The sequence below is a fragment of the Chenopodium album genome, chromosome 8, assembly GCF_948465745.1.
Source record: "Chenopodium album chromosome 8, dcCheAlbu1.1, whole genome shotgun sequence".
In the NCBI taxonomy this organism is placed as follows: Eukaryota; Viridiplantae; Streptophyta; class Magnoliopsida; order Caryophyllales; family Amaranthaceae; genus Chenopodium; species Chenopodium album.
The window spans coordinates 68,266,539-68,278,701 of record NC_137841.1 but is presented as its reverse complement, the minus strand read 5'-3'; the positions used below and the strand labels follow the sequence as shown (position 1 = coordinate 68,278,701).

At 36.1% G+C, this 12,163-nt stretch overlaps 2 protein-coding genes across 2 annotated transcripts; one reads left to right on the top strand and one right to left on the bottom strand.

Annotated features, from left to right (window-relative positions):
• Positions 1 to 73: 73 nt before the first annotated feature.
• Positions 74 to 7,996, top strand: LOC145642101 (endoribonuclease YBEY, chloroplastic-like). Its single transcript, XM_081693185.1, has 12 exons — positions 74 to 557; positions 2,294 to 2,545; positions 2,620 to 2,715; positions 3,181 to 3,358; positions 3,497 to 3,565; positions 3,653 to 3,753; positions 4,650 to 4,742; positions 5,217 to 5,288; positions 5,403 to 5,522; positions 5,643 to 5,693; positions 6,894 to 7,082; positions 7,532 to 7,996. The coding sequence occupies exons 1-12, from the start codon at positions 120 to 122 to the stop codon at positions 7,697 to 7,699; spliced, it is 1,827 nt and encodes a 608-aa protein (XP_081549311.1). The 5' UTR covers positions 74 to 119; the 3' UTR covers positions 7,700 to 7,996.
• Positions 7,997 to 8,146: 150 nt separating this feature from the next.
• On the bottom strand, positions 8,147 to 11,789 carry LOC145642102 (early nodulin-93-like). The gene is made up of 4 exons (XM_081693187.1): positions 11,530 to 11,789; positions 11,320 to 11,381; positions 9,105 to 9,180; positions 8,147 to 8,700 (listed from the first exon to the last, which is right to left on the bottom strand). Exons 1-4 carry the CDS (start codon positions 11,651 to 11,653, stop codon positions 8,609 to 8,611), a joined length of 354 nt encoding a protein of 117 aa, XP_081549313.1. The 5' UTR covers positions 11,654 to 11,789; the 3' UTR covers positions 8,147 to 8,608.
• Between the last annotated feature and the right edge of the window lie 374 nt (positions 11,790 to 12,163).

Sequence of the window (12,163 nt, the reverse complement as noted above, 5' to 3'; positions counted from 1 at the left end):
ACATGCCCTAAGCGGGTTTAAGGCACAAGCAGCTAACCCCAAGTCCCCAATCCCATAGGATCTCCTTCAACAATCCAAGGCTAGAATCACTCAATAAAACTACAAAGAGCAACACCTGAATGCTCACATCTACCACCACTCATCACCTCCTTTGCAGAGTTCTTCATCCCCTCCAATCTCTCTCCTCTCCAATGGCGCGCGCCATGACCCGCGCCATCCCATTTTCCCTAAAACCCACCTTCTCAAAACCCCGCTTTCTCACTTTTACACCACCCCATTTCAGTGCTAATCCTTCCCTAAAATCTTCACCCATTTCTGGGTTATTATGGGTAGGAAATGAATTTAACAATGGCGGAGGATGGAGGGCTTTGAGAAGGCCTGGAATGAGTGTTTACTGCGGCGGCATCGGCGGCAGCGGTGTTGGTTTTGGGGGTGGGGAAAGAGGGTATAGGAAGGTTAGGAGGAAGGCTGTGAAGAGTAAGAAGAAAGCTAAGGAGTTGGAGCTTAGTGTTAAGATTCTTATTGAAGAGGGTTTGCCCAATGACCCTGAAATTTTGGTAATTATCTGTTCTTTAAATCTATTTTAAAGGGTAATTTAATCCATTATCTTGTTAAATGTTGATTGCCTTTTCATTGATTGTAATTTTTCATGCTTATAATGTTGGATGAGATATTTAAGTAGTCTTATGATTGAATGTTATTGTTACGAATTATGACTGATGAGCAAAAGTTGAAAGGGGGTATTGTACTCATGTATCTTTCTTGCAATGTACAAGAAAATGTTGCTGGGGTAAGTCTTTGTATGTGGTGTGTGACGTGTTAATGGTATGCATTTTTTTTAAAATATAATTGCTCTTTGCTTCGAGAGGATTGGCTAGAATCGTTGCGTGTGTTGTCAAATGAATAACTGTATTCTTGTAGAAGTTTGATTCTAGCCTATGTATTCAGAGCCGTGTTCTGAATTCTTGAACTAGCAAAGGGCTATCTTTTTATTGTTGTTGAAGCTTGGCTGAAGCTAGAGCTACTAAAGGTTGTATCATATCTAATTAAGCTTCCATTAGCGCTATAGTTCTACTAAAGTTTCATCTCCAATATATTGAACAAGGGGTACGTATTCAACAGAAATTTCATGATGATTTTTCTTATCAAGATTATATTTGCGTTTTTAAATTGAGTCATTCTTTTGAGCAGGAAGGGGGGATATTACGGTGCACAGGAAAGTTTGTTTTTTGAGACATAGCATGGTGTTTAAGATGAGGAAATTTGGAGTGTGAAACTGTTACTGATCACATGACTATATTGGGTATACCTAAAGGGCTAAAGGGGTGATCAAATCCTTCTGTTTGTGAGTTAGATTTTTACCATCATTTCCATCCTATCATGTATGCTAATCTTTATATGACAGTTGATTTGGTGATAATGACTAGAGCAGAATTGGTAAGCAATGTCATTCTGTTTCAAATAAGATGGGAAGAGAAGAGCTATACTTTGGTGGGTTAGTTTGGATGGGAAGACAAAGAGTTAAGATTGGGGATCTTGCTGAAAGGCTCATAATCCAATAGATCAGTTATTAAAAGGGGAATGAATTTGGATCAATGTTTTGGATCTAGTTATCTCTTCTAGTTTCTAAATCATTACTCCAGATTCAAATTTGGTAGGTGGCAATTAATTGTGGTAATGAGAATGAATTTGTATGTAAATTTGTAAGGAAAAGTCCTATGCCATTGCCCATGTTAATGTTAGTTTACCTCAAAGTGTCTTTTATCTTCATACATTTTCATCACCATTCATTCGATTTTTTTGAAGGAAAACACATGTTTGTGATGGGGTTGCATTGCCATGGACATCAATGAAATACTTTCCTTGCAGAATTATATATAAATTGGTTCTCATTATCTACATTTCTTACGACTTACCAAACAGCTGTAAGATTTTCAATTGGTGACTGCAAGACCTGAGAGGAAAAGAAACCTTTTTTATTTATTTATTTATTTTGTTTTTTAGTGGTTCTGAAGCTCTGCTTTGAATGCTTCACTTGCTTTGGAAAAGTATGTTGCGTGCCAATAAATGTCCACCTGCAAAGCTTAAATTTTTTTATCCTCTCACTTTTGGGTGGAGGGAATATATGGTAATAGCCAGTTAGAATTCTTAGAAATTTCTGAACTCATGAAAATATGAAGTCATATTAAATCAGGTTGCTTCTTGCAAATTTTGCCTACATAGTCATGTTTATCATAATTATGATTTCTGGTTCTTTTGTCAGTTTATCCTTTTAATCCTTTTCATTTTGTAGAGTATTTCTGAAATGCTCAGGCTAAATGCTCCGATGGCAATGAAGTTGGCATTAGATGGACTGAACAGTTCAGATTACAAAACCAGAGATACAACAATAGATGATGTTGCTGGATATGAAACCATTGAGCTGTCTTTACTTCTATGCAATGATGAGTTCATTCGACAACTTAATAAAGATTGGAGGGATGAAGACCATGCCACTGATGTTCTATCAATGTCCCAACATATTCCAGAACTTAAGCTACCTATTGTAAGTGATGATAAATTTAGCTTTTGAGTAAAATCTTTATGGAATTTCTTTTGACCAGTATGTTCTTGTTTCAGCTTATGTTAGGTGATATTGTGATTTCTGTCGAGACAGCTGCTAGGCAAGCAGAAGAACGTGGCCATACACTACTTGACGAGATACGTGTTCTTCTGGTTGGTTCTACTTTTGGTTCCTCCCCCATGATTTGACTGTGATGATTTTTGCCTTAAAATTTACTGTATGCTGAATGTGAATATGATTGGTAAAGTTTTTGCTTCTTGAGCTCTTCAAATTCACTGCTTCTGTAATGAACTAACATTGGAATTGTTTCCAAAATGCGATGATATTTTTGTCGAATCTTCTGGATATTTTGAGTTGTCAGAATGTTCACTATGCACATTTTGTTGATCCTGTGCACCCTAGACAACATTCTGTATGCAGGTTGATTTTGTGCCCCATTCCCATTAGAAAAGAAAAAAAATTAATTGATCAAATAGGGGGGGGGGGGGGGGGGGATGATGATAATGGAACAGCTCTCTCTTTTTCCTTTTGGCATTGATGTATGTTTCATTTAAAAGCATTAAATCTGTAAATCCTATGTTCCGATATTCTATGAGCTTAACTGGGATCATTTTCAGGTTCATGGCCTACTGCATCTTTTGGGTTTTGATCATGAACTAAGTGAAGAAGCAGAGGCGGAAATGGAAAAGGAGGAAGAACTACTTTTGAAAAATCTTGGCTGGGAAGGAAAAGGGTTAATAAAGAGTGCATGCGATGCAGAAAATAATGGGAGTCTTCAAGTTAAAGATTCTGATGGTAATTCTAATCTATTGCTAACCCTTTTTCCTGACAAATATGAGCATATCAGTCTGCATGAATGCATACTTTGTTCATTTTTGAATTTTCTTGTACTAGTCTGCAGTGATGAGAATCTTACACGCTGATTGCTAAAAGACAGGAAGAAAGAAGGCAGTCTTCGATTCTATAGACCGAAGTTCAAATATATTTTCTGTGACATGGATGGTGAGATTTATATTGCCACTTCAAATGTTATTTTTCTTTCTTAGTTTATCGTGGCTAATATTCTTCCTGAAATTCATAATGTATAAGGCACTCTGCTGAATAGCAAGAGTCAAATTTCTTCTGCAAATGCAAATGCTGTCAGGGAGGCATTGTCAAGGGGTGTTCAAGTGGTCATTGCCACCGGAAAAGTAAGAATTTATGTTTTTTAATTCCTCTATCTTTTGCATGTCTTTAAGTAACCTGTATCTGTCAACTGCATGTCTACAACATATTAGATGAGGCGTGTGATAATTAATAATACTAAAATGTTAAATATTGATATGGATAATTAAGGTGGAAATGTGGAATATATAATCTGCCTTCTAATCTTCAGCTGTTAGAGTGTTGTAGACACCTGATGACTCTTTACTGAGGTTTTTTTTTTTTTTTTTTTTTTTTTTTTTTTTTTTTTTTTTTTTTTTTACATCTAATGTTGGCACTTGAGTATCTATTGGAGTAAAGGCCAAACTTAAGCCTTGCTACTGAAGTAACAATGGAAAAACATACGTTGAAGATGAATGTGCCTTAAAAGTGAGTGAGGCTAGGCCCTTGTGGCATTTTAAACCATACAGGCTTTATGCATTAATTTGCTCAACATTGCAGTATAATAGTATATACTTCCTTTGTTTCTCAATATATGCATCATATTCCTCTTTGGGATGTTTCACATTAGGTGCATCATTTCTTAGGTTTTATGTCCGAAATTACTATCTTGTCCTCAAAATAAGTGGGGTCCATCTCTCTACTTTTACTTTACATACCATAGTTAAAGCTTATCACATGAACAAATAAATGTAAATCTCTCCATTCTTTCTCCTCATTGGTTTGTGTGTCATTTCTCTATGATGCATCAATTGAGACAGAGGAAGTAGACATTGGATATTCATGATTTTCATCTGTAATTCTATATGGCTTTTCTATATCTTTTACACCTTAATCTTTTTGTTGGCTGGGTAATTTTGGGTTTTGCCCAGTAAATTCCATTCCATTTTGGACTTGGATTTGGCTTTTCAAGTTATGAATTTTATTGATGTCATGCTTGTAGGCTCGTCCTGGTGCCATAGACACATTGAAGACTGTTGATTTGGTTGGAAGAGATGGCATAGTCTCTGAATCATCACCAGGTGTTTTCTTACAGGTACACCTCAGTACTTGTCTCGATTTTATGGCATTCCTGCTGACATGCTGTAACTTTTGTTTGTTTATTCCTGTGAATATTTGTCATTTGTCAATTGAGAAACTTGTGTCAAGTGTTTACCTATTTTTCGCTAAATTGCAGTCTTTGGTGCATGATCATATAAGTCCTGTTTTAGTTCCAGGCTATATAATATATGAGAAGACAAACGTGCCTCCACTTTCTCTGAGCTGACCAATCTTCAGAATAAATTAGAGTAGAATTTGTGTCGTAAAAGTATAAAAGTAGGCATATAAATAAAATGACCTTCAAACTTGATTGTCATTTGCAGGTAAATAAAAAAAGCTTATGTATTAAGATGTACTCTTACCTGAAAACAAAATGGAATTTACAATTTATTTCGTCTTTGCTGCCAAGTCAGGAAACCCTGTGTTCTCGTATTGGTGATATTAAATAGCTGTTCTGATTTCCGCCCAGGGATTGCTTGTTTATGGAATACAAGGCCGTGAAATTTTTAGAAGGAATTTAGACCCAGATTTTTGCAGGGAGGTATGAACTATCTTTCAAAGCTACCTCAAAAGTAACATAATCTGTTGTATACTTGCATTAGGTATTTGGAGGATTTTGATGATAATGAAAATGCTCTTTTCTTTCTAAAATTAGGCCTTCTCCTACTCTTGGGAGCACCAAATCCCTCTTGTTGCATTCTGCGGCGATCGTTGCTTAACATTGTTTGATCATCCACTTGTAGACTCACTCCATAGTGTATACCGTGAGCCAAAGGTACCTGGCAGTGATGTCAGCTTCTGTGTACAATATCATCTCCCGGGATTTATGTTTAAATTAAGTTTTTTGCTAGGGAAGCTGATATATATATATATATATTTTATTGAATTCCTGCAGGCGGAGACTATGGCTTCAGTTGATCAACTGTTGGCTGCTGCCGAAGTACAGGTAAGATACTTGAGCTTCCCATGAATCAGGTACTATGTACTAAAGATAAAACCTGGCATAGAATCATTGTAGGACTAATCAGAGAAGAAATGCTTTTGGCCACAAGAACTAGCTTATACGAAGTAGATGAGCAGGTCTATTGATGCATGCGGCATGGTGGGGGCTACATGTAATTGGTGCCTTGGGATGATGGGAAAGAAGCAAACTCAATAGTCTCATTATCCAGGCAACATGAGAAAACAACAATATCTAACCATCCGTGTAGCTAAATAAGATGTTTCTTGTAGATAAGTCACATATACTGTTTCAAATTTCCCTTTGGAAACTAGTCACGTATACTATTTTGGGAAGTTTGGAAAAGTTGGATTTAACAAAGATACTCTTATATTGAGTGTTGGTTAGAGAGTGTGGGAATGACCCAAATTGTTAACCATCATAATGGTTAAATAATATGACAATTATTTCTAGATGAAGGTAATGTCATAAGAATCTATAGCACCCGGTGTCATCCACGAAACTGACATAATTGCATGAATACTGTTATTAAATTTCTGGAAATAGTCAACTCTTGCCTTTGATCAATGTCTTCCAGATCTGTCTCACTTTCTGACTTTGAATAAGAGGCATGTACCTAGGCTATCTGCAGCTTACTTTAGTAATTAGAAACACTATACAAACTCAACTGTAGTTAGGGAATTCAGACAATTATCCCTTATTGTTTGAACGTTTTCTTTTTGAGGCTGAGCATGATTAGCTACCATGAAAAAATCCACAGGATACAGCAAATTGCAGAAATTCTTTTCAATCGACACAGTTGTAAGCTGGCATTGATTATCCTGTGAAAAATACTCTAGAGAGGACATTCTCAATATTTCAATAAATCCATCACATCTTCTAGACATCATAGACCTTGGCTAGTTGTAGTGGACTGTGAGCTGGTGGAATATACAGTTTTATTTGTATCAGTCTAACTTGAATTGAATAGCACCTTTTCTCCAGAATCAGGAATAGAACCCAAGAAGTCCTGTTGCATGATAATCAACAGTCCTGGAAGATCAGTAAAATTCCATCATTTGTTGCCGCCACAGAATTTGAGTCTAGTTAAATTAGTGACCTGGCTAGGAAGAAAATGGTAGTTTCAGATTTGCTGTCTTTTATTCCCTTCGTTATACACTTGTACTAATCTTTTGACTCCTGCAGAAACTGGTGTTTTTAGACACTGCTGAGAGAGTGGAGACTGCTATAAGGCCATATTGGTCGGAAGCAGCCGGAAATCATGCTAGTGTTGTTCAAGCTATTCCAGACATGCTTGAACTTGTTCCCCATGGGACTTCAAAAGGAAATGGTGTGAAATGGCTGCTTCAACATCTGGGAGTATCAGCGGACGAGGTATGTCATCAATTTATCATTTTTCTATGCTATACAAACTTAAAAAGCCATCATCATGAGGTGTGTAAGGGGACTACCACTGCAAATCAACAATAAGTTTTTGTTTGAGGCTTTTTACTGGGAGCTTCTGATATTCAATCAAGTTGACCATAAATGGCAAGTACTTTTCACCTTTAGAAAACAAGTAACATGAAATAAAAATTTAGATAGGCTTTGATAAGGGCAACCCAGCCAAATTCAGAAGAGGCCACCCAAGTTCTAATTTTATGACTACTTGAATTTCACATCAGCGTATTTTTAGGGTGAAAAGAACGAAGCCATAGTCTATAAATTATTTCACTTTAAGCTATCAGCTTTTACTTTCTAATTTCTATTACTACAGTACAGATGGTTCTTTTTTCTTAATGTAGTTGTCACAGAGCTAAATCATTTCAATTAATTATTTCTAGATTATGGCGATTGGTGATGGGGAAAACGATATTGAAATGCTCAAGTTGGCTAAACTTGGAATTGCTCTTAGTAATGGAGCAGAGAAGACAAAAGCCGTTGCTGATGTGATCGGTCTTAGCAATGATGAACACGGAGTTGCTGATGCCATCTATCGATATGCATTTTGAACTTCTTGATGAAGAACATAAGAATGATGGCATTATCTGCCATAACTTTCTATCCTTCACATTCCCATTTTTATGCTTCCTTCATAATATTGTTGTATTCATTCTTTGATTCCAACAAAAAAATAGTCCAATATACCTATTGCTAGGGTAACAGAAATACATATACATAATTTCATTGATTTAGGATGCCAAAGTTTTGTAATGTCACACTTGATAATTTTTTTGGCCGCGTCAACCTTGAAATGAATACATTTTCCCCAATGAATTTTATCTAACTTTTGGTCATTGCATTCTATATGAACCTCACTCGAGGCTGCTGTCTCTTGTACTTGAAACTTCGAAATCTTGATCAAAGTTAGACTATTGTCAATCTCTAAAGAAAGATGAACCTGATAGCAATGCACCTTCTCCAAAGAAAAATAGTACATTGAACTGGAAGTAATCATGTTGCAGAATAATGTATAATAGTATATATACTACATCTGTTCTTTTTAGTAACAACATTTTTACACTGAAAAAATGTGCATTGGCAAACATGAAACTTCAAATGTTGCGACTGACAAAGAATGAAGTACATGGGAGAAGTTACATTTTGATGAACTCAAGTCTTGAACATTACACCAAATTATAATAGTCAATTGTGTACAGAGGCTTTTGATGTCAAAACAAAAAAGCATTACCAATCCCAGCAACAACACGATAGGCATGCCTAGCAAAATAACATCAAAAATCATCTTCTGTTGTTTAACTAAACTTTACAACAAAGGCTGGTATTGACAGGCCAATTTTATCCTTCACAATAAACTTCTAGTTTACGATGGTACCATCACAAAACATGCTTAATCAGATTACTTCATACAGGATGTTTTCACTTGGAGAATCTGATAGCAATTTGTGACGCAAGCTCAATTATTCATATTTGGAAGCATCATATTTTGCATGTCTTGTAGCACATTCCAGAATAGTTTTGTCAGCGGTAATGAAGTAAGAAGAAATGGTTGCTGCACACAGAAATTATGTTCGTCACAAATTGTACAATAGGGCGTAAACAAAAATAGCTATAGTACTAGTAGTACAACAAACTGCACCTATCCTTTTAAAGTTAAAATGTTACAGCAAAAAACACTATCCTTTCTTCTTTGTCAATATTAAGTGATATTATAATCCTTGTTAACTGTTTCTCATACATGCCACAGAAATGAGGTGTGAAGTGTTTGATTCAAAGGACCAAGGAATCTACTAAACTAGACAGATATATGAGATAATATATCACAATTATAAAGCTAGATGAACATTAAAAATGAAAAGTTAATAGGTTAAATAATACATTATACTCAACATTTGGAAAATGTAAAATGATTTGAGATGCAAAGCTAGAGATAAACAATTATTTAACAAGTATTACCTGCAGATATAAGGAGTGCCTGTGCACTATAATTAAGGTTGGCCTTTGCCCATGGGTTGACTCGACAACCACCTATCTGTAATTTTGAAAGAGGTACAAAATCAACAACACAAAAAAATTGATACGCACGAAACCACATTATATATGCACTGTTTACTTTGTATAACCAATTGAGGCATCCCATGCCCATTGTCATGTCTAGGTTCAACATAAGGGATCAGGAGGAGGGATTTTGAAGGGTGTTAATCCGGTGGACTGTACCAGACATAGTAAAAGTGCTTCAGAAAAAAATGCTTCCAGTAAATCTAGAGTATTTAACAATTATAGTGATTCTTAACCAAGTCTTACAGCTAACTGCCTTAATAACACTTCCTAAATCCAAAGCTCATAATAAAACTCCAATAATATTCTTATTGGAAAAAAGTGAGAAAGAGAGGGTGGGGACTTGGAGGGCTACCAAGGAGAGCTCATATTCAGCTCACCTCAGTGCAGTGCAGTGCAGCGCAGCGCAGCTTAGCTACATGAGTGAATGTGTGATTGAGTGAATGCGTGCGTCCATGAGTGAGTACAAACTATGTGATTTAGTTTATGCATGAATAATGAACGTGTGCGTCCATGAGTGACGAACAAACCAGAATAGAGATGTGCACCTTCATGAGTGACTGAGATTGTGAATGCTTGAGTGAGTGATTAATTTAGTGAATGCTTGAGTGAGTGATTGTGTGAGCAGTGTGTCGCAATGAGTAGTGACATGTGAGTAGTGAGAGTGTGAAAGTGTGTGAGTTAGCTTCGTGTGTGCACTACTGTGAGTGTGTGAGCAAGTGAGTATGTTAGTGTGTGAGCAAACTAAATGGAATCATGAGTAAACAATGTCCAACAGAAATTGAGTGATCATTCACAATGTGTAAACAATGTGTGAGTGAATGAGTGTGAGTGAGCGAGTGTGCGAGCTAGTGAGTGATTGTGTTTGAACAATGGAGTGAGTGCGTGAGAGGCAGTGAGTGAGACTGAGTTTATGTGAGAGGTTGTGAGTGAGACAGTCTGTGAGCAAGTGAGTGAAAGTGAGTTTGTGTAAGTAAAAGCAACATTAGAGCAACATGGCAGAGCAGACTAGTGCAGCATCACCAACAAGTATGCAAACCATTGTAGCAACAGCAGATGTGGAGCAGTAGCAGCACACCACACACAAACATGAACCCATATGTAATTTTAAGTCAAATGACACCAAAACAACAACTAGCAGACCAACAAAGCAAGAACAAACAGCAGTTATAAACCAATATACAAGTAATAACTCAATAGCAGTAGAAAAATGCATTAAATTTTAAAGCAGGATACATGGTTCTAGAATTCAAATATGCACAGAAGATCCACCTAAATCTATTACTCAACAAATTAAAAAAAAAAAAAAAGAGGCACAACAGATCCACTTGTTCTATGACTTTACAAATTCATAAAAAAAACAGGCACATCAGTTAGAATCCACCTTATAGGTTATGGAACCATTGAGGCGGCAACCGCTTACGACTACCTCTCTGAAGATGCGGCCCGCCATCACCACGTGGCACGTCATCATCACCATCATCGTAGCAATTATCACTGCTACCATCGACTTCTATAATCATATTTTTTTATACCACAATTTAAGCTCTTCCGTGTATGACTCGAGATAATCGTGTCCGTTAGAGCCACGATTATCGACAAATCGAATTTGATGATAAAAAACTTTGAGTTTGTTTCCATCCAAGATCTAGTCAGGTTCGACTTGGTCGAATTGTTTTGCAACAAGATGTGGTTTATGATGAACCATAAAGTTGTTGCAAAAGATTGGGCCAAGTCGAGTTACGAAGCGTTTATCCTGTTTAAGCTCATTTGGAAGCACCCAATTGGCATAGGGTGTCCAGCAACTGTTTAAGCTCCACAGTCGAGTTACGAACCCAATAAAAAATATCATTGCCCCATATGCAGATAAACAGATAAAGAAAATTCCCCATCATATGTTCTAAAAAATTCACTAAGGGCAAATATATGATCATTGATGTTTCAGTTTTTTCGGGTTCAATTCTAAACGCTTCTGGGTTTTCAAGTATACATAATATAATTCACCCACTAACTTAATTTCATGAAACTAACAACATACAAAAACTTGAAAATTCCACTAAAATAACAAATTAAACAACAAAAAATGAAGACAATTATGAATTTAAACACATACCACGGTAACAGTAGCAATAACAGAAGCAATTGCTGCCGCTTTAAATCCAGCTCGAGTTGCCTCTACCAAAACAAACCCAGAAAAAAAAACGCAAAATTACTCACCCATATAAACAATTGAAATTCATAATAAATAAAATAAAAATTGAAATTTATTAATCAATTAAAAACCCAAATCAAGAAAAAGATGAAGAATAAGATCCGAGAATACCTCGAGCACATTCGGCTTTAATTTGATGGGGTTCAAGAGGAGCAGGAATCAATATAGATTGGCTGTTGTTGTTGTTGATGATGGAGTTGTTTTTTTGACCAGTAATTGCGCTTAGAATTCCCATTTATGTCTCTGTTATTGCAGAAATTCGATTTCTTCTGTTGTAGCGAATGAACTTGCCAAAGGTTGAATTTGGTTTATATGTTCTCACCTTTAGAAGGTGAGTTGTATTTGTTCATTAATCATTCCCATGGATGGCCAATTTTGGTGGGCTGGTATGACCAAATATTATACTACTCGTGTTAAATAATAGGCCGCATCTCTATTTTTATTCGTCACTAATTATGACAGTTTCTTGATGCAATAACTTATGTATCAATTGATGACTAATGCATGGTTTAATGCACGTCTTAATACATTGTTTAAGACATGCCTTAATGTATTGTTTCGGTTTCATATTTCTTGATAACATTTGGCGGTTAATGCATTGTTACTTAATGCATGTCTTAATGCATTGTTCAATGTATTGTTACGTTTGGAAAATATAGTGACATACTAGGAGTACTATCTTTTATACGAAGTATATGAGAAACTCCTCATATGATGAATGAAAGTGGAGAGATGAAACATAATT

Coding starts and splice junctions, on each gene's coding strand:
- LOC145642101 (XM_081693185.1), top strand. CDS start 120: ATGCTCACATCTACCACCACTCATCACCTCCTTTGCAGAGTTCTTCAT. Junction 5,289..5,402: donor ACCCAGATTTTTGCAGGGAG/GTATGAACTATC, acceptor TTCTAAAATTAG/GCCTTCTCCTACTCTTGGGA. Junction 7,083..7,531: donor TGGGAGTATCAGCGGACGAG/GTATGTCATCAA, acceptor AATTATTTCTAG/ATTATGGCGATTGGTGATGG.
- LOC145642102 (XM_081693187.1), bottom strand. CDS start 11,653: ATGGGAATTCTAAGCGCAATTACTGGTCAAAAAAACAACTCCATCATC. Junction 9,181..11,319: donor TTATTGCTACTGTTACCGTG/GTATGTGTTTAA, acceptor TCAAAATTACAG/ATAGGTGGTTGTCGAGTCAA. Junction 8,701..9,104: donor GGCACTCCTTATATCTGCAG/GTAATACTTGTT, acceptor TTCTGTGTGCAG/CAACCATTTCTTCTTACTTC.